Raw genomic sequence first — 22,534 nt, 5'->3', positions numbered from 1 at the left:
ACCACTGTAATCACTGAATCAGTGAGTTGAACTCGAGAACTAGATCTGTCCGATTCATGAATGAATCATTCAGGTCTGTCTTGTGAACCATATCTGCCGATTCATTGAAAAGACGCAGCACAAAAGACCAATTTATTCACAAATTGCATGTAGGATGGGCTGGGAGAGTTGACTAGCCATTTAAAGATTTTTTTCACCCAAAAATTTAAATTTTGTCATGTGTTGCACAAAAGAAGATATTTTGAAGAATTCTGAAGGACCAAACAGTTGTTGGTCCCTATTGATTTCCATAGTATGGAAAGAAATACTGTGGAAGTCAATGGGGACTGCCAACTGTTTGATTACCAGCATTCTTCAAAATGTAATTTTGAGCTACAGGCAAAAGAAATGAAAAATAACAGTTCTGGTCGAATTTTAAGGTTTTCACAAAAATTAGTTCATTAATCCATCTTATAGCGATCCAAGTGCTCCAAATAGTAATTAAACATCTAAAATTATCTTTATTTGTATGTTTTCTGAGAGGAGTACATTTTTCTCACTTCTGGAGACTGCTGCTGCTTCTCACCACAAGTTGTAGGTCTATTGTTGCAAAGCGCAGCATTCCAGCTTTGTGAATATTCATATTGAATTCTTGATGACGTGTCCAAACCAGTGAAATATGATTTTCAAACCCATGCTGATGAAAACAAAATGATCACACTGACTGACATTTGCAAAGCGTGTGCATAAAACTGAGATACATTATTGTGAAATATGTCTTGCCAAGATTCACACAAACATAATCTGTTGTCTTACATAAATGTTTAGTTAATAGTTGGGGGAAAATCTGATTTGTAACATTTGATTAGATCCATGCATTACAGTAGGTCTTAACATAGATCTGTGTCAATTTTATTGAACATTAAAGGTCCCATATTGTACACATTTCTGGAGGTTTATTTTAGTTGTTGATGTCCTTAAGAATATATATTTGTGGTATAAGTGCCAAAATCCATCTCAATATATTTTTACAGCTCCTTTTTTAGGAGCTCTGTCAAAAACAGGTCGATTTTGGCCCATCTAATTAATATTCATGAGCCTCTCTTCTGATTGGCCTGTTGTTTTCTGAGTGACGCACAGCCAGGCCAATCACAGGTAACTACGGTCATGTATCGTTGTAGCCGAGCCCAGAGCCATAGAGAGAGCCTAGCTTGCTGATACTCAACAGGATATTTCAGAATGATCATTAATGTTTTTTCTTTTTCAAACACCGAATGCAGTAAGCTACATAACTGTTGCTTTAGTAAAGCCCCTTTCACAATGCGCGCTGATTCTGGAAAATTACGGGAACGAGCGCTGTGTGAACAAAAGCCAGAACCATAAAGGCAGTGTTGTAGTGATGATGCACGTTATCATGCGACTCTTCACGACAAAAAAATACGTGCAAAGTGGAATGAAGCGGCGATCGGGCAGAGCCAGCTCCTCACTATCAGCGCTGAAGCACAGTTTGTTCAGGTTAGTTTCAGTTTAGTGAAACGTACGCGTCGCATTACATCTCACATCCAAACGTCACATGTCTTTATGGGTTGTGTGTAAAGCACGCACAGATTCCGGAAAACAACTGTGAATGAACCAAATCAAACAACTCCGGAACAAATCATGGGAAACATTATCCGTGTATTTACCGGAATCGCTGTGTGAAAGAGACTGAAGTTGACTGCCACTGGTCTCTTATATTCACGTTGTTCTGAAGCCTGTGCAATGATGTAGTTTTGACATCTATCGACTGAACAGCGTTTTCTCGACTTGTTTTCGTGTTGTTGTTGCTTAGCAATGTTATGGATATGATATTGTCTGGGTTTGACAAAAGGAGGGTGGGACGTGTTTGGTGCTTGGGGTGGTGACTGAAGGCGGTGACTGAGTAGATCGGACGTCACATCGTTACGGAAGTCACAGCAGCTCGTGAAAATGAACAGCTACTTTAAGCAGGCCGTGTGCAGTTTACTGTGGATTTACTGTTTTGAAACTTATATGGTAGTTACATAGCTCCTAGACCTCAGTTATCATGAAAAAAGCCAGGAAATTTCGATTTTGACAATATGGGACCTTTAAAAGAAAAGACTGAATCACTTACTGCTCTTGATTAAACTGCTGTTTATTTGCATCTTTGTTCATTTTAATAACAACGATCAAATAAACAAATAGATATATTGTGATTAATAATATAGTAATTATTATTAAGAAAAGAATTGGAGGAAAACATGCAACGTTGCTTGGTGATTTTTTGCTTTGGAACCTTCAGAAAACTTTAATTTGACTTCTCAAAATCAACTCTGCTGACTGTGTCGCCTTCAAACCGCTGTAGCTAAGTAATTTTTTGTCCAATTCCAAGTCATTTTGAAGCTATTTTATTGGAGAATTCATTAGAAAAAGATTCATTTTCATTTCAATTCATTTTGCCAGCATGGGTCACATATCCTTTTTAATGTTGAACATAAGAAAGAAACGTATACAGGTTTGACATAAGGGTGAGTAAATGATGACAAAATGTTCATTTTTGGGTGAACTATCCCTTTAACGACTAACTAGATGATTAGTGATGCTGATAAATTAGTTTAAGATTTATAGTGGTGGTGTATTTAAAGAAATCTTTACATAGAGGGTTTGGCCCTTCATCCTATTTAAGCACAGCAGCTACAGCTGATTCAAGACAGTCACTGTCAGAGTTAAAACTGCCTGCTGTGAACAAATGAGATGGGATGTTTTAATTGTTATTCACAAAAAAGTGTATTTGTGCAGAGATTAAACTATAGTATTTATCTTTAGTCTTGGGTGTGTATCAGAATGCGAAAAAAGTTTCAGAAATCAGTGGCTTTCATACACACAGGCATACATACAGTATTTCTAACTTTTATGCAGTGCAAGTCAGATGGACACTTCAAAAAAGCTAATCCCTGTTCATTGTGATTGCATAAAAAAAGCGGCCATGCATTTTTAAAAAGTGCACCTTTTGTGTTCCATATAAAAGAAAAAAAAGTTGTATAGGTTTATGTTGCATGAGGTTGAGTTGATGACTCAATGTTCATTTCTGGGTGAATTATTGCTTTAATTTAGTTTATTCTGAGCACTTCAGCTATAAAGGTGAACATAATTTTCTCTGAAAATAGACTCAATTTCCCTGCAAATAGTCTCATTACTATCTTTAATGGAAATTATAGATGTAAAGCACAACCAGTCCCGGATCATTTCTATATCTTGCTGAGTCATCAGTGTTTTTATTAGGGCACATATTCCTGCTGCTGTGCTGTAGATGTTATTTCCACCCCATCATCTGGTTCGCTTTGATGTCCTACCGAATGCATAATCTTAATACCTGGAGTCCAGACAGACTAATACTGTAATACCCTAATATAAATGTAAATAGCAAGACATTGTTTTAGTAGTTTTCTGAAGTAGCACTCTCTCCGCTTTGAGAGAGGTGTGACATATTGATGTGAGCTGATGTGTTAATTTGTCTCTTTCTCTCTCTTTTTTTTCTAGATGAAATCAAGCAAGAACTGGAAAAGCAGAAGTAAGTTTACATCTCATTTACCAACATGCACCATCCATGCAAAAGTCTCATGTGATCTACATTGATGTAATGTTAAAGGGAACATCGGATGCCCATTTTCCACAAGTTGGTGTGATTTTTTTAGGGTCTTCATAAAATGTATGCAACATACTTTGGTTAAAATTCTTCAATGGTCGTGTAAAACAACCTTTTTACCTTGTCAAAAACAACTGTACACAGCAATGAACACAGATAATTAAAAAAAAAGAGTAAATGGATTTTTATGATTGTAGGGTGGTTGTGTCCACACACTGCTAAGACACGTTTATATGCAAACACCATGCAAAAGTGAATTTTGCATCTGATGTCCCCTTTAAAATAATGCTTATTGTGTTTTTATAAAAAGGCTCTCTAAAGCTTAATCACCTTTATTCTGAACCATCATGGTTACGTAATAATTTCAGATACTCGTCGCACTCATGTCCATGCTGAACAAACGCCCCCGTAACGCTAAAGGGCTGACGTGAAGATGTTCTAAATGTTTTTTCTTGTTCAACTTTATGTAATATTTAGTGAATGATGTATGATTCAGTGCTGCATGGTTATTTCCGCTTACTGACCTGTGCTGTGAATCTTGTATGTGCTAGGGATGGCACTGTTGTTCCTCCCAGAGCCAATTACATTGAAGCTGACAAGTACGTCCTGCCTTTCGAGTTGGCATGTCAGTCCAAGTCTCCACGTATTGTCAGTACGTCTCTCGACTGCTTACAGGTACGCAGAGTTCTCATTCACCTCACTCTACTGCAGTGTATCATCATGCTTTGTTCAGACTGCTAAATTTCATTACTTACTTTTATTACTTACTACAAATTACAGTCTAGTTCATTCCAGTTACTTTTGAAGACAAAAGTTTACTTACACCTTGCAGAATCTGCAAAATGTTGATTATTTTACCAAAATAAGCGGGATCATACGAAATCCATGTTATTTATTTGAAAAGCAATTTCACATAAAAGACTTCTCCACAAGAGAAAATAATAGTTTTGAATTTATAAAAATGACCTTGTTAATACATTTCCATACACTTGATTCTTAATACTGTGTCGTTACCTGAATGATCCACAGCTGTGTTTTTTCTTTGTTTGTTTAGAGTCCCTTGTTTGTCCTGAACAGTTAAACTGCCCGCTGTTATTCCGAAAAATCCTTCAGGTCCCACAAATTCTTTGGTTTTTCACCATTTTTGTGTGTTTGAACCCTTTCCAACAATGACTGTATGATTTTGACATCATTCTTTTCACAATGAGGACAATTGAGAGACTCACGATGCATTAACGTTTTGAATTTATAGATCAGGTTAAATTTAGCTTATTTTGTTTTCTGGGAAACATTTAGGTATCTTTTGTAGCTTCTGAAGGGCAGTACTTAATGAAAAAAAAAAAATGATGTTCAAAAGTTTACACCCCTGGCTCTTAATGCATTGTTTTTTTCTTCTGAAGCATCAGTGAGCATTTGAACCTTCTGTAAAAGTTAGAGTCTCTCAGTTGTCCTCAGTGTGAAAAGATGGGTCTTAAAATCATACGGTCATTGTTGGAAAGGGTTCAAATACACAAAAATGCTAAAAAAACAAACAAAGAATTTGTGGGACCTGAAGCATTTTTTCTGAAGAACAGTGTGCAGTTTAACTGTTCAGGACAAACAAGGGACTCATGAACAGCTATCACTAACCAAAAACACAGCTGTGGATCATTCAGGTAACAACACAGTATTAAGAATCAAGTGTATGTAAACTTTTGAATGGCGTCATTTTTATAAATTCAACTATTATTTTCTCTTGTGGACTATATGTAAATGTCTTTTATGTGAAATATCTTATTCAGATCAATACTAAATAAAAAATAACATGCATTTTGTATGATTCCTCTTATTTTGGTAAAATAATCAACGTTTTGCAGATTCTGCCAGGTGTATGTAAACTTTTGACCTCAACTGTATGTAAATTGCAGTTCACTAGATGTAATATTTTAATTCATTTAATCATTCCACTCATACATTTTCTTTTCTTTTATTCACCACAGAAACTCATTGCGTATGGGCACATCACAGGAAACGCCCCTGACAGCGGAGCTCCAGGAAAACGGCTGATTGACCGGCTGGTGGAGACCATCTGTAACTGCTTTCAGGGACCCCAGACTGATGAGGGGGTACAGCTCCAGATCATTAAGGTAAAATTTGATTAAATATTTGATGACTGATATAATGCAGTTATTTGTAATACAACATATAACATACGTTCACTCTATTGTTCCAAAAGTTTGGGGGAAGTTTTTTTTTTTTTTTTTTTTTTTTTAAAGAAAGAATATTTTTATTCAGCAAAGGTATTAGCATGTGATGCATTAAATTTGTCAAAAGTGACTTTACTAATGTTACACAGTATTTGTTTAATTCAAATGCTGTTCTTTTTCAGTTTCTATTAATCAAAGAGTCCACAAAATTGATATTAAGCTGCAAAAACAGTTAATTTAATTCATTTTTTTTAATATAACTGTTTTTACACTATTTGAAAAAAAGTGCAAATAAATGCAAGACACTTCTTTCAAAAACAGTACATTACATATAGACTTTTAATGAATTAAAATTATTTTTAAACAGTATTTACACTAAATTAACTTAAAGAACTCACTCATCTTAATTATTTTAATAAATTGTTTGGACATTCATAGTTGATTCATGATCATTCATAATACATCTCTGTTTGACCTTGCAGTAAGTTCACCTGCTCACTGCAGTGGAGCTCATGCCAAAGTAATCAAAGCTGCTTCTGTATTCAGCACCTACGTCAACACACTTGTGTCACACAAGATCACTGTGGGAAAATTTAGGCAGCTATATAAAACAGGCAGCTATATAAAATAGATGATCAAATAAACTGAGAACACTATTTGCAAAACAAGCTGAGCATTAAAGTACAAAGTCTTTTTTTTTGATCCCAGTCTGGCTTATCATTTTAGATAAGCATGCTGTGTGAAAGATTTACTAGTGTTCTATTTTTTGTAAATGAAGAGAAAACGCAGCAGTACATAGAGAGCAATTGTTTGCATAAGGGTGTTGGGCTGATTTGTAAGATGTGTACGTAAGGTGACATAATTATCTGAGAGGGCCGCCCATTAAAGATTGCGTGTTCATCAGTGTCATTATTTACTGCATAATCCTTAATTTCATAAGTTTATCATTGTGTTGAAAATTAATCACATTTGTCTTATTAGTTGGGTTTAAAATGCTTTTTCTTAAAGGATTACATCACTTCCAGAATAAAAATTTCCTGATAATTTACAGGGTTCCCACAGGTCATGGAATTTTAAAGGTCTATTCCAGATATTGATCAATGTGGCAATATTTTTTTTTTTTTTTATTAATTATACAAAATTCCAAGCACCACAAAGCTGCTCATCCCCACAGCCATGTACAGCAGGAAAGTGCTTTATTTTGAGGTTTTCTACCATTTAAAATGCAATGTATTCATAACTATCAAATATACAATATAAATGGCATAGAAAAACAAAATGCTGAAAAAATATTATAAAATATATAAAGAAAATAGTGGTCCTTTAAAGTTGTCACTGGTCTTACCTTTTAACAAAAATCTTTTATTTTAAAATAAAAACACACTGATGACATCACTTTACTTCCTTCTTCCTATTTTCTGAAGATCTATGAAGAAAGTGGACCCATTATAAGTCCACTGTCTTTTTTCAGTTATCAGAAATGTTCTCATTTATCTAATGATTTCATATGAAGCTTTTAGTTGAGCTCACTGGTGTGACCTATACTTTATTGTTAGTAAACCATGATTGAAAACATGTGGTCTTATGTATGTCACTGATGATTCATTGAGTCACTGGTGTTACTGTGTTTTTTTCTGTCACATTAAATAAATAAAACATGTCGGCGCCAATAGCCTTGTGGGCAGCGCGTCGACATACAGCGCCCTTGCGCTCCGGGCGTCCCGTGTTCGAATCTCAACTCGAGAGCCTTTCCCGATCCCGCCCCCCCCAGCTCTCTCCCACTTCGCTTCCTGTAAATTCTGATCTGTCCTATTAAAATAAAGGCAAAAACGCCAAAAATAAATCTTTAAAAAAATAATAAAATAAAACATAATCTCCTTATTTCTTGCATTTTCATTATTTTTCTGTAACTGACTACATGTGCTAAAAAAATCGAGAAATAATATTTCATAAAAACCTTTAATATTCCCAAAGACGTAAGGTAACACCAGTGACAAAAATGGTACATATGGTCTTTAAATAAATGCACAAAAAAGATGAAAAAAAATCATTAAGCTGTCATTTATGTGTATTCATAAAGTCAAAAGTTACTCTAATAATATGGTCTAAGTTTAATTGTTAGACAAAGAAACATATTTTTTAACATCTTGCCATACCAAAAGTACATGTAGAATGACCCAGAAATAGTAAAGGAAAAATATCAAAGTGCAGCCTGTTTTTCTGTTCATGATAGGTCATGGAAATGTAGCTTTTTAGTCAGTGAAAGTCAGGGAAAAGTCAGGGAATTTGACATTTGGCTTAGAGTGCGAACCCTGAATTTACTTTGTCATCCAAGATCAAGTTCATGTCTTTCCTCAGTAGAAAAGAAATTAAGGTTTTTGAGGATAACATTCAGGATTTTTCTCCATATAGTGGACTTCAAATGGTGGCCAATGGGTTGAAGGTCCAAACTGCAATTTCAATGCAGCTTCAATGGGCTCTGCCAAGGAATAATAAAATATATATGCTTTTAATAACAAATGCTCGTCTTATCATGTGACATACACGGAATACCGACTCAGTATTTACAAAGGGAACATGCAAAAGAAAGTCAAACCCCCTTCAGATAAAAGGTAAAACAACAATGTCTGACAATTTTGAAGCTGGAGGAGAAAATGAGATGAGTTTTTCACCCTACTTTTTTGAACCAAAGTACACAGACGAAGAACTAACCACATGTGACCTTTCCAACATGATTACGCAGTGCGTGAAGTCATAGATGCACATCGCAGAGCTAGTGCAAGACAAGCATTTGTGGTTAAAGTGTATATATTTTTTAGAAAATGATAGATGGATTCGGTAGATAAGACCGATTCTTTGTCTGAGATCATGTAGAGCCATTTGAAGCTGCATTGAAACTGCAATTTGGACCTTCAGGAGAAAAATCCTGGAATTCTGGAAGTGAATCCTTAGTAAAGAAGTTTAATGTGAACTACTTGAAAATGTCTTAGTATTTGGGTTGTCCTTATGCAACTTTAATTGCAGCAGCACTCGAGATGCCTCAACTTGTTTGTGTAAAACCTAATGATCATGTTCTCCAGCATGATCTTGAGCTTTAGGGAAAAAGAACATGTGACTGGCTGGGTGATCAGAATCACAAATTTGCTCGTTTAATAAGGTGACTTATAAGTATTGTCAAATCTTTTTCATACTAAAATAGTGTAGAATATTTATTTAATTTTTTTGAAATCCTAAAACTTTTAGTTCCAGGATTGAAGGTTTTTAGATTAGTTTTTTTTTGTATCCCAGATTTCCAATTTGGTCCCCACTGTATTCAAATAAATTGTCTTAATCTGTGATTTCATAATGCATAATGTGTTGTTTTACTCTACAGGCTCTGCTGACTGCTGTAACATCGCCGCACATAGAGATCCACGAGGGAACAATTCTCCTCACTGTCCGCACCTGCTACAACATCTACCTGGCCAGCCGCAACCTGATCAACCAGACCACGGCCAAGGCCACTCTCACACAGATGCTCAATGTCATCTTCACCCGTATGGAGAACCAGGCGGTTAGTTACTACTCTTTTCAGATGTGAGGTGTCACCCTAGTGGAACTATGGGTGCCATTTATGGTTTGGGAAAATTAGGTAACTAGGTTTGACTTTCTGATGACTCGTTTGCAGGCTCTGGAAGCTCAGGAAGCAGAGAAGGAGAGACAACGTCTGCAGCTGCGCAATCCTTCTCCAGTATCCAGTAACCCTTCACCTGTAGCCCAAAACCCTTCTCCAACTCCAGGTCGGGGATCCAGATCACCATGGCTTGAACGAGCCCGCTCAGAACAGAATGGATCCCCATCCCCCTCTCTAAGCCCTCCTGGGGTTCCCTCCACTCCTTCCACTCCTCAAGACTCATCTTCTATCAATGGCCAGCCGGAAGAGTCAAAATCAGAGGAGGAGTTTGCCACAGATAAACAGAGCACAAAGGAAATTGCACATCCAGGTACAGGGAATCGCTAGTGTCTGGATATGCGAGAAATGACTCCAAATGTGACCCTGGACCACAAAACCAGTCAGTGTTAGGATAGGACAATTAAAAATCTGGAATCTGAGGGTGCAAAAAAATCTAAATATTGAGAAAATCGCCTTTATCATATTTTTATATTTAAGTTTTGATATATTTACGGTATTTTGACCCATACAGTGTATTTTTGGCTATTGCTACAAATATACAAGTGCTACTTAAGACTGGTTTTGTGGTCGAGGGTCACAAATTAGATTCTGTCAGTTTCCTGTTGCCATGTTAGAAAGTTGTTTTGCTGCACTTTATTTGTGTAGATTCTGTTTTTAGCTTGACTTTTTTTTAAAGATGAAGAGATACAGGAGTCTGACCAAACAACTTCTTCAGTGGCAGGAGGTGTTGAGGGAGAGGAGGCCCATCCGCAGCCTGAAACAGGAGTAGGCACTGAGATTCATGATGAGACTGAGCCAGACAGTGGATTAGGAGATAGCTCTGTGGAAGGAGGTGCGTCACACTGGAAGTAGTTGACTGTAGCTTTATGTGTACCTAAGACATGGTAGTCACTCCTGCATCTGTTTTTACCACAGGCTTAGATCAACATTCTGACTCAGAAACCAAAGTGCCGCCCCCGGTTGTTCGAATCGACACCCAGCAGATGAATGGGATGGTGGACGACCGTGGCTCAGAGTCCTCCACAGACATTCTGGTGTGTTTCTTACTTTACAGTACTTTACTTGCTACGAGGCCACAAAAACAAATTGTTTGCACACGTTTTTAAGCATTGTTTTTTTTTAAAAAAACAAGTGATTTTAAGCTGTTGAAACACAATCAGACAGAGCTCATAGACCATGGGAGTATTGAACTGGGTTATTTTGCCGCTTTATAGGCCTTAAATGGTTAAATACAGACAGATATGTGTCTCAATGCCCATCTTTGCAAGTATCCTCGTAAACAATAATTTAGGTCTTAAGTGAAACCAAACCAGTGAGAAAGAAAACAGATGTGTAACAGTATATTGGATCCGGGCAGCTCTTAAAGTGACAGCAGTCTGTCCTGCTGTCTGTCATTCTTGTTAATCAAAGAATATGCAGTGTTTTTATATATTAGATTACTTCATAGAATGTATGTAGCAATTTTATTTGTTTGTTTTAGTGTAATTTTTTTTGTCCTGTTGCTTGTTATTAGTTTGTTATTCTTATTTTTTATTCAATTCAAGTTATTCAAGAATTTGTTTAGTGCTTTTCACGATACAAATCATTTTGCATTTTTACGGAATCAAAAATTTAGATATCATAAACACCTTATGTAAGGCAAAAACAACTATACTGAGATTTATTGAGATTAATATTGTTGCCATTAAATAAAATTACTCATATCTTGATATAAGATTTTGGTCATATCGGCCACCCCTAGTGTGGAGTCAGTATGTGTATATATATATATATATATATATACACATACAGTAGTCAACATTCGAAGTGGATCAAAACCTTTCATCAAATTTGTCCTAAAACCAAAAAGAATACCCGTTCTTATCTTAGGACAACTTTTGATTAACTTTTTTTATCCACTTCGAATGTTGACTACTGTATATATATAATTAAATATATATATAATTAAAATTATTAAATTGAGCAAAAGTGACAGTAAAATCATTAAATGCTGTTCTTTTGAACTTTCTATTGATCAAGAAATACTAATCAAAAAAGGTTTTCAGAAAATTATTAAGGAGTACTACTGTTTTCTATGAAAGAAACGGTTATTGCAACGTGTCACAATTCTGACTTTTTTCTCACAATTGCGTGATACAAACTCGCAAGAGCAGAATTGTGAGATATAAACTCACAATTCTGTGAACGTCTTTTTTTTTTCTCCTCAGAAATTAACTTTATAAGTCAATTTTTAGTTCATTTCTCACAAATGTGCAATTGCGAGGAAAAAAGTCAGAATTATGAGATGCAATCTCGCAATTGCAAGAAAAAAAGCCAGAATTGCACGTTTATATCCTGCAATTCTGACTTTATAACTTGCAAATGTGAGTTTATATCTCGCAGTTCTGAGAGAAAAAAAAAGTCTTAATTGCGAGATGTAAACTCTCAGTTGTGAGAAAAAAAAGCCAGAATTGCAAGATACAAACTCGCAATTGCAAGGAAAAAAGTCAGAATTGCGAGAAGCAAACTTGCAATTGCGAGAAAATAGCCAGAATTGCAAGTTTATATCATGCAATTCTGAGTTTGTCCAGCAATTCTGACTTTATAACTCGCAAATGTGAGTTTAAATCTCAGAGTAAAAAAAAAAAAGTCTGAATTGCGAGATGTAAAAACTCAATTGCGAGGGAAAAAAGTCAGAATTGTTAGATTTAAAAAGTTGCAGTTGTCTTTTTTTATTTTTTATTCAGTGGCGGAAATGAGTTTTCATAGTTTTCAACGTTGTTATAAAAAAACTAAATTGAGCAACAAATCTATATATTGGAAAAGTCTTTAAAAACATTTAAGGGTTCATATGACATTGCTAAAAAGAACATTATTTTGTGTTTTTGTTGTAATGCAATGTGTTTACGCGGTTTAAGGTTCAAAAACATTATTTTCCACATACTGTACATTTTGTTGCTCCTCTCTGCCCCGCCTTTCTGAAACGTGTAGATTTTTACAAAGCTCATCGTTCTGAAATGCTCTGTGTGCTTTGATTGGGCAGTTGTCTGGTGCGTTGTGATTGGCCTAATACTTCTAGCGTGTGATGGAAATGTTACGGCTGTGAGTCAGAAGCACCAGACTGTCCTTGCAAAGTTGGAAGGACAGCAAACTCACACATTCAGGAAACAGTCCTCTGTTAAATGTGCTGCACACACTCAAATATTTGGGTTGTACTGGGTTGTTAGTGTTTAACCACTGATTTCTAGTTGTGTCCTCTTTTGGAAGGCCAAGCAATGTACTTTTGCAACAAAACATAGCGTCTCTACAACATGGCGACAGTGGCAATAATACTACAGTGAGAATAAAAGTTGTGCCTTTTTTCTTTGCGTATATATTTGGGCGGTGTTATGCAGATCTTCCCACACACATTTGTGGGGGTGTGTTTGAATGAGGCGTTTTAGGAAGGCATGGTTAAATCTTAACTTTTATAAAGAATATCTCTTTGGGTTTGAGACTTGAGACTTTATGGATCTTAAACATTGTACAGATCCTAAACATTTAAACAGAAGTGAATAAAGATATTGTCCATAAACACAGACAAAAACTGACTGGTATTTTGTTTCTTTTCTGAACAGGATGCAGAAACCATGCAAGGCAGTCATACAGCTGCCCGCTTTTCGCACATTCTTCAGAAAGACGCCTTCCTCGTGTTCCGCTCCCTCTGCAAGCTTTCTATGAAGCCCCTGGCTGATGGACCACCTGACCCAAAGTAAGTACCTGGAGAGGAAATGTATTTACAGTAGATGAAATATTAGATGATAAATCAGTGAAGCAACTATTTTTCAACTTATTTTATATGAAAGACCAGTAAATGATGAATGGTGTCAAGAGTATCATCTTAAAAACTGAAATGTTGCTGGAGGAGATCTGAATGCTCTGGTTCCACAATGGACACTGCCTGCAGAACGATTTTGAATTATTTTTCCATTATTTGGAAAGGTATTTAGTTTCATGCAAACAGATCCTTAAAGGGATAGTTCACCCAAAATGAAAATTTGATGTTTATGTGCTTACCCAGAAGGCATCCAAGATGTCGGTGACTTTTCTTCAATAGAACACAAAGATTTTTAACTCAAACCATGCAGTCTGTTAGGCATATAATTGCAGTGGATGGGCACCAAACCTTTGAAAGTAAAAAAAAAAACATGCACAGACAAATCCAAATTACACCCTGCGGCTTGTGACGATACATTGATGTACTAAGACACGAAACACGGTCTTTGTGAGAAACTGAACAGTATTTATATCATTTTTTTACCTTTGATACACATCCACGTCCAACTGTCCTGAGCACGAGCTCAGTATACATGTGTTTTTAACAATTCCCAACTTCTGAGCCAACTTTCTTGCAAAAAACAATCGTTTCGTGTCTTAGGACATCAGTGTATCGTCACGAGCCACAGGGTGTAATTTGGATTTGTCTGTGCATGTTTTTTATTTTACTTTCAAAGGTTTGGTGCCCATTCACTGCCATTATATGACTAACAGACTGCAACGGTTTGAATTAAAACTCTTCGTTTGTGTTTTACTGAAGAAACAAAGTCACCTACATCTTGGATGCCCTGGGAGTAAGCAGATAAACATCAAATTAAAATTTTTGGAGGAACTAACCCTTTAAAGGAGAAGTTCACTTACAGAACAAAAACATTACAGATAATTTACTCACCCCCTTGTCATTCAAGATATTTGTGTCCTTTCTGTGTGAACTCAAAATCTGTAGGACTTCAAAATCGTCCTACATCGTTGCAGAAGTACCGACCCAGTGTTTACAAAGTGAACATGCAAAGTAGTTTAAACGGCCTGTACAAAAAAAAAAAAAAAAAGAGTAAAACAGCCATGTAGGATGACTTTGACATTGAAGAAGAAAACGAGATGGGTGTTTTTTGAGATACCCTAACTGTATTGACCCGGAATACAAATGCGCATCTCAGAAACGAGAAAAGACAAGCATTTGGGGTTAAAAAGTATATAAATTGTCAATTTATTTCAAAAATGACTGATCGATTCACTAGATCAGACCCCTTTTCCTCGGTTGGAATCGTTTAGAGCCCTTTGAAGCTGCAAACTTGGGGGCACCACTGAAGTCCACTGTATGGAGATAATTCCTTAAATGTTTCCCTCAAAGAAACATAATTTCTTATCGACTTTAGATAGAAAGACATGAACATCTTGGATGGCAAGGGAGTGAGTAAATTATCTGTACATTTTTGTTCTGAAAGTGAACTTCTCCTTTTTCCATTCAAATTTCCTGACCCTAACTGCTGTACTTTTCCAGGTCCCATGAGTTGCGATCTAAGGTGGTTTCCCTGCAGCTGCTGCTGTCGGTGCTGCAAGGTGCTGGACCTGTGTTCCGAACCCATGAGATGTTTGTGAACGCCATCAAACAGTACCTCTGCGTGGCGCTCTCCAAAAACGGGGTCTCCTCTGTGCCTGAAGTATTTGAGCTGTCTCTTGCCATCTTCCTTACCCTGCTCTCCCACTTCAAAGTGCACCTTAAGATGCAGATTGAGGTAAAAAAAAAAAAAGATACATGTTCAGATACATTGTCAGGCTGTTTGTACACACTTGACTAAATGTCTTTCTCTTGATCTTTAAAACTTTTTATCTAAAAACTTGTGCTTTAATGTATGAAAATTTCCTTCAGGTGTTTTTCAGGGAGATCTTTCTAACAATCCTGGAGACGTCATCCAGCTCCTTCGAGCATAAGTGGATGGTCATCCAGACTCTAACTCGAATATGTGCAGGTTGGTGCACCTCAGTGTACACGTGCACACAGTGTAGACACAAACATCTTGCACATTATTAACTCAAATGTCAAAATGAATGGTGAATCAGTCTTCTGCTCTTCTCACAGATGCACAGTGTGTGGTTGACATTTATGTAAACTATGACTGTGATCTCAACGCTGCCAACATTTTTGAGCGACTGGTAAATGACCTGTCTAAAATCGCCCAGGGAAGGAGTGGACAGGAGCTCGGCATGACTCCATTACAGGTATTTATCGTCATGTCTAAACCAGAACATTAGTATACTTTACATGGCTTGGTATTTTTCTAAATATACACCGCCATTTAAAGATTTGTGATAAGTACAATTTTATTTTATTTTTTTCTCTTTTCTGCTCATCAAGGCTGCGTTTATTTGATTAAAAATCCAGAAAAAATGTATATAGTGTGAAATATTATTGCAATTTAAAATAGTGGTTTTCTGTTTTAATATACTTTAAAGTAGAATTTATTTTTGTGATGCAAAGCTCGATTTTCATCATCATTACTCATTACAGTCTTCAATGCCACATGATTCTTTAGAAAAAAACATTCTAATATGCTGATTTATTATCAGTTTTGGAAACAGTTGTGCTGCTTAATATTTTTTTTTTTGGAACCTGTCATACTTTCTTCAGGATTCTTTGATGAATAAAACGTTAAAAAGAACAGCATTTATTTAAAATGGAAATCTTTTGCAACTATATACACTAATGTTCAGAATTTAGGGTCAGTCATTTTTTTTTATTCTTTCTTTTAAAGAAATGCATAGTTTTATTCAGCAAGGATGTGTTAAATTGATTCAAAAGTGATAGTAAACATTTATATTGTTATTTTTTTACATTTTAATTAATCAAAGAATCCTGAAAATGTATTAGAGGTGCCAAAAAATTAAGCACCACAACTGTTTCCAACATTGATAAAAAATCAGCATGTTATGATTTCTGATGAAACATGTAACACTGGAGACTGGAGTAATGGATGATGAAAATTATAAAAATGTATATTAAAATGGAAAACTTATTTTAAATTGCAATAATATTACTTTTTTCTGTATTTTTGTTCAAATAAACAAAACTTTGAGCATAAGAGACATTAAAAATCTTACTGATCCCAAACTTTTGAGCAGCAGTGTACATAATACTGCATATGCTATAAATTTTTGATCATTTAGCAGATTCTTTGATCGATTCTTTCAGACAACTTAAATGAGAAAAAAAATCTCAACACAAGTAATTAATCATAAAAAATTACAGACATCTGTAGTAAAAAAGGTGGCATGTTATTTGATTTGACAGTATGTCACATAATTTAGCAGATGCTTTAACTTGACATTACTTAAAATGTGATTAAAAAAATAAATTTGATTAAAATATAAAAAGATGATGTGAATAATCATAAAAAGCCAATAATATTAGCAATGCCACAATTAAATGTAATTCTACAACAGTCCAAACAAGTGCATGATTCACTCAAGTGAAAATCTTCTCAAACAGCACTGTTAGTATGTAATAATTAATTCAGAGTTGATCAGTTAATGATTTATTTGCAGGAGCTGAGTTTGAGAAAGAAAGGGCTGGAGTGTCTGGTGTCTATTCTGAAGTGCATGGTGGAATGGAGCAGGGACATGTACGTCAACCCCAACCTGCAGGCCAACCTTGGTAAGACAACACTAAGGTGTGTTTTATCGTCTGTGTCATCAGAATTTGCTAAGTCTGGACTGTGTTGTGCTGTAGGTCAGGAACGTCCAGCAGAGGGCGACAGTGCAGATGAGAAGCGCCACGAGCATCTTTCCTCTCGCAGAGATAGTGTGAGCTCTCTGGACTCCACTGTGTCATCTGGAGTTCAGCAGTCTCAGCCAGATCACCCCGAGCAGTATGAGGTCATCAAGCAGCAGAAAGACATCATCGAGCATGGCATTGAGCTGTAAGCTGTATATATATTTTTTTCATTTCTTTTTTTTTAAGTTTCTTAGTTTTCTCTTTCATTTTCAGATTTTGACTTTGACTTTCTGTGTTTGTTAAAGATTTAACAAGAAACCAAAAAGGGGATTGCAATACCTGCAGGAGCAAGGCATGCTGGGCACCTCACCAGAAGATATTGCACAGTTCCTGCAACAGGAAGAGCGATTGGACACGGTAAGTTAACGCTCGTTTTCAAATATCGATGAATTAGTGAACAGAGACATTTTGTGCTACTTAGACTCTGCTGTGTCATGTGATCAGACTCAGGTTGGCGAGTTCCTGGGAGAGAATGTGAAGTTTAATAAAGAGGTGATGTACTGCTACGTTGACCGGCTGGACTTTTGTGGCAAAGACTTTGTGTCGGCGCTCCGTGCCTTCTTGGAGGGCTTCAGGCTTCCAGGTGAAGCCCAGAAAATTGATAGACTCATGGAGAAGTTTGCTGCTCGGTACCTGGAGTGCAATCAGGGGTAAGTTTGTAGACTGAAGAAGATTTGTATATATTTCTGAAGCTTGCTAGCCCAGGTAAAAATAAAGCATATTTGAATTCACTAAAAAATACTAGAATTGTATAAGTTATACAATTATATGCTATAAATTCACAAATTAAACCACTAATATTTCAATTGATTTTTAGTGCATTAAAATAAAATATACAGAGGAATTTATTTGAGTTTATTTTTTAAAAGTGTGCTTTGAATGCTTTAAAAATTTGTTTTATATAGTAATCCAAAGTTTAAATTATATTGATTTTAAACAAATATATTACTTATGTACTAGTTACTAATGTAATAGGTACTTAAGGAGACTTAATATTAGGGCCGGGACTTTAACGCGTTAATTTAGATTAATTAATTACACAAAAATAACGCGTTAAATTTTTTTCAACGCATTTTAATCGCACTTATTTTTGCACTGTGGAACGTTTCTCACTGGATGAGTTTCGGCGGACCGATTATACTGGAGCACCAACTAGCGTTCAGACAAAAACAAACCACAGTGAACATGGACAAAGAAGCTGATGAGACCGCTTTGGTTGGCCCTGTGGATGGGAAATTTTGTTATAAAAAACGAATGGATGGAAGAGTCGATAGGAGCATGGTTGTGTGCAAGATATGCAACAAGGAATTCGCATATCACCGTACCACATCGAGCCTATTGCTACACTTAATGGCAATATTGCACTGGTCTGTTGGACTTGGTTGAACAAAAATAAACAATATTTTGTTGCTTAAGCTTATGTATTCAGTCATCATTCAATGGTATAATTAAAAATCCATATGAAAAAAATTACTCCTCACTGTTCTCAGGTCAAATATTTATATGCGATTAAAATGCGGTTAATTTCGATTAATTAATTACAAAGCCTTTAATTAATTATATTAATTTTTTTAATCGAGTCCCGGCCCTACTTAATATACATGCACTAATAACCACTAACACTTAAACTGATTTTAAGTGTAGTCAGATAAAGTAAACCAAATATACAGAAGTGTTTTGTAAGTGCATTACTTAAAAGTGCGCTGTGAACGCTTTCCAGATGTTCAATTTTAGTGGATTGTTATATACAGTTGAGGTCAAAAGTTTACATACACCTTGCAGAATCTGCAAAATTATATATTTTTTTTTACCAAAATAAGAGGGATCATGCAAAATGCATGTTATTTTATATTTAGTACTGACCTGAATAAGATATTTCACATAGGAGACGTTTACGTATAGTTCACAAGAGAAAATAATAGTTTAATTTATAAAAATGACCCTGTCCAAAAGTTTACATACGCTCGATTCTTAATACTGTGTTGTTACCTGAATGATCCACAGCTGTGTATTTTTGTTTTTGTTTAGTGATAGTTGTTCATGAGTCCCTTGTTATGTTCTGAACAGTTAAACTGCCCGTTGTTCTTCAGAAAATCCTTCTGGAGCATCAGTGAGCAATTGAACCGTCTGTGTTGTCCTCAGTGTGAAAAGATGGATCCCAAAATCATACAATCATTGTTGGAAAGAGTTCAAATATACAAAAATGCTAAAAAAAAAATGCTAAGAAAAAAAAACCTGAAGGATTTGTCTGAAGAACAGCGGGCAGTTTAACTGTTCAAGGAACTCATGAACAACTATTTACTGTGTCTAAAAATAGCAGTAGAGTACACTTGGATGTTCTTAAGTTTATCTTAAAAAGTACTAAAGAATAATTTTTAGTGTATTAAAGGTTGTATCAGCGATTTCTAGCCTAAAACATAAAGTGTCAATTTCAGCTGACGTTTCTTCACGATCCGCTCGCTGCCTGCCCCATAAATTGTCTGTGAAAAAACCGAGTCTCTCTGGTCAGCCTAGGGTCAGAGATATGCCAAAAAAACAATCGGCGCTATCAACACACCACAGATAACCAAACAGTGTTCCAACCAATCAGCGTCAGGGGTTTGGTGTTGTGGACTTTCCTACTGGTGCTGGGATGTGAGGGAGGCGGAGCGAAAGTCCACAACACCAAACTCCTGACGCTGACTGGTTGGAACACTGTTTGTTTTTGTGTGGAAAGGTTGGTAGTGCCGATTGTTTTTTTGGCATATCTCGGACCCTAGGCTGACCAGAGAGACGCGGTTTTTTCACAGACAATTTATGGGGCAGGCAGCAAACGGATCGTGATGAAAGGTCAGCTGAATTTGACACTTTATGTTTCAGGCTAGAAATCGCTGATACAACCTTTAAGTATGAAAACTGAGCACTTTATGTTTAGTACATTATGGTAGTGTACTAAGTGTACTGAAATAAAGTGTTTGGTTTGTGCCGACCTGTCTGTTGTTCTGTAGGCAGACTCTGTTTGCCAGCGCAGACACAGCTTACGTTCTGGCCTACTCCATCATCATGTTAACCACCGACCTGCACAGTCCACAGGTATGACAACTTATTTATTACTCATTGTCTCCCTTCTTCTCTTTTGCTTTGTACCCTGGCAACTAACCAGAACCATGGCAACATCTTAACTATCCAGAGTACCCTAGCAAATTTTATCAGCATTCTAAAAAGCATGCTTGTTTTTATTTCCATGAAATGTAAAAATCTGGTTTTGTTTTTGTTTTCTTTTCTCTTCAGGTAAAGAACAAAATGACAAAGGAGCAGTACATAAAAATGAACCGTGGCATTAATGACAGTAAGGACCTGCCAGAAGAGTATCTCTCCTCCATCTACGATGAAATTGCAGGCAAAAAGATTGCCTTGAAGGAGAGCAAAGAATACTCCATCACTCCCAAATCCAGTAAACAGAGTAAGAGCCTCTCAACAAAATACCTGTCATTTCCTTTGATGGAATTGAATAAAACCCAGTTGAATGCTGACACAAGCTGTATGTCTTCCTGTTAAATGTAGCTAATGAGAAGCAGAGAAGGCTGCTGTATAACATGGAGATGGAGCAGATGGCCAAAACAGCTAAAGCTCTGATGGAGGCTGTAAGTCACGCTCAGGCTCCCTTCTTCAGTGCCACTCACCTAGAGCACGTCCGGCCCATGTTCAAGGTAATGCCCCCTGTTTTAACAGCTCCATGCTGTTGAGTACTCAAACAATGTCATTGTTAGGTCAAAAGGCTCATGAGCCAGGTCATGGAGGAGACATGATCTGATACTGTTCCAGGATGTCGTTTTCACACATCAGTCTTCAAAGGTCGAAAGGAAGTTAAACTTTGAAAGTATGTTTTGTTCATTTCTCTGTATGTATGTCTGTGTGTTTTGATCTATGTAAAACAGCTGGCCTGGACTCCTCTGTTGGCGGCTTTCAGTGTAGGACTCCAAGATTGTGATGATCAGGATGTGGCATCTCTCTGTCTGGAGGGGATCCGATGTGCTATCAGGATCGCCTGCATCTTCAACATGCAGGTTTGTGTTTTTACACATTTCGGGTGACAAATAGTATGCCTTGTCTTCCACCTAGTCTTATTTTCTTTTCTATTTCAGTTGGAGAGAGATGCCTACATCCAGGCCTTGGCCCGGTTTACACTGCTTACCGCCAGCTCAAGTATCACAGAGATGAAGCAGAAGAACATTGACACCATAAAGACTCTCATCATGGTTGCCCACACAGATGGAAACTACTTGGGCAACTCCTGGCATGAGGTGGGCATCAAAGCATGTAAATGGAGTTGAGCATAGTGTCAGCAGTCTCCTCAGAGTGTGCTGTAATAACTCCAAATCCACTCCTTGATTTCCAAATAACTGTTATCCAGCTAGACAATATTATCTTAAAGGGTTAGTTCACCCAAAAATGAAAATTAGCCCATGATGTACTCACCCTCAAGGCATCCTAGGTGTATGTGACTTTCTTCTTGTGTTTTTGTACATCAGTCCAAAAGAAGTCTGAAAAAAGGGCATCCATCTATATAAAAATTGCTCCACACGGCCACAGGGGGTGAATAAAGACTTCCTGTAGCAAATCCATAAAAATATAAATATTTAAAATGTTATAAACAATTTTCTCTAGCTTTTATTAACTTTCATACATGCAAGCCGTTCCAGGAAGATAATGTAGGACGCTGGGGTAGCACATGCGTCGGTGAGAATATGTTAGTCTTGTGAGAACCGTTTGTTTACAGGAGCAAAGGATGCAAAGTTTAGCAAAAACTTTAGCAAAGGAAAACCAGTCTTCTCTTGGCTTATATCAAAACTCCTTTTGTACTTTTAATTCATGACCAGCGTTTTTTTTTGCTCTCTCTTCTGTGTTTTCGCATTTGTCACTTCTCACTGGCGCATATGCTATCCCGACATCCTACGCCATCCGCCCGGAATGGCTTGCACGTACTGTACGACAGTTAGCGTAAGCTAGAGAAACAGGAGGCTTTTATTCACCCCCGGAGCCATTGGAGGCACTTTTTTTTTTTTTATTATGAATGGTTGAACAAAAACACACATTCACTCGCTATCTAAGAAGCGCCACGGACCTCGCCCTCCGCGCTACAAAGTCCGCAGCACAGGCCATGGGACGCAACATGGCCGCGCTTACGGTAACCGAGAGGCATTTGTGGCTGACGCTTTCTGAGATGGCCGAGTCCGAACGCACCGCGTTCCTCGACGCTCCGCTCTCTCCCGCTGGCCTGTTTGGATCCTCTGTCAAGGACTTTGCAGAGAGATTCGCAGAGGTACAGAAAGCGTCCCAGGCACTTCCTGCCAAAGCGCTCCAGTTCTGCAGCCGGCCGTGTGAAACCGCCTGCGCAGAGCTCACGACCCCAGCCACAGCCCGCTGCCGCCGCTTCGCAACGTCACCGAGCGCAAGGCGCGAGACCGCGTTCCCACTCTTCTGGCCGCCGTCCCGCTGGGCGT

At 37.1% G+C, this 22,534-nt stretch overlaps 1 protein-coding gene across 2 annotated transcripts in view; it reads left to right on the top strand.

Annotated features, from left to right (window-relative positions):
* Positions 1-22,534, top strand: part of arfgef2 (ADP-ribosylation factor guanine nucleotide-exchange factor 2 (brefeldin A-inhibited)) — a 49,829-nt gene that overhangs the window by 2,075 nt on the left and 25,220 nt on the right. Inside the window, exons 2-21 of one of the 2 annotated variants that reach the window (XM_073822645.1) lie at positions 3,520-3,550; positions 4,177-4,300; positions 5,605-5,751; positions 9,185-9,364; positions 9,479-9,794; positions 10,200-10,316; positions 10,400-10,518; positions 13,081-13,214; positions 14,781-15,015; positions 15,150-15,249; positions 15,360-15,499; positions 16,823-16,931; positions 17,007-17,196; positions 17,297-17,408; positions 17,496-17,701; positions 20,039-20,123; positions 20,322-20,493; positions 20,595-20,740; positions 20,969-21,097; positions 21,176-21,334. In XM_073822645.1, coding sequence (XP_073678746.1) covers positions 3,520-3,550; positions 4,177-4,300; positions 5,605-5,751; positions 9,185-9,364; positions 9,479-9,794; positions 10,200-10,316; positions 10,400-10,518; positions 13,081-13,214; positions 14,781-15,015; positions 15,150-15,249; positions 15,360-15,499; positions 16,823-16,931; positions 17,007-17,196; positions 17,297-17,408; positions 17,496-17,701; positions 20,039-20,123; positions 20,322-20,493; positions 20,595-20,740; positions 20,969-21,097; positions 21,176-21,334 — 2,951 coding nt within the window. Of the gene's footprint in view, positions 1-3,519; positions 3,551-4,176; positions 4,301-5,604; positions 5,752-9,184; positions 9,365-9,478; positions 9,795-10,160; positions 10,317-10,399; positions 10,519-13,080; positions 13,215-14,780; positions 15,016-15,149; positions 15,250-15,359; positions 15,500-16,822; positions 16,932-17,006; positions 17,197-17,296; positions 17,409-17,495; positions 17,702-20,038; positions 20,124-20,321; positions 20,494-20,594; positions 20,741-20,968; positions 21,098-21,175; positions 21,335-22,534 lie in introns of both variants that reach the window. The other variant, XM_073822644.1, reaches the window with a different exon arrangement.

This window comes from Garra rufa, chromosome 18, assembly GCF_049309525.1.
Source record: "Garra rufa chromosome 18, GarRuf1.0, whole genome shotgun sequence".
NCBI classification, from domain to species: domain Eukaryota; kingdom Metazoa; phylum Chordata; class Actinopteri; order Cypriniformes; family Cyprinidae; genus Garra; species Garra rufa.
Note: the sequence above shows the minus strand (reverse complement) of the source record. Positions and strands in the feature narration are given on the sequence as shown.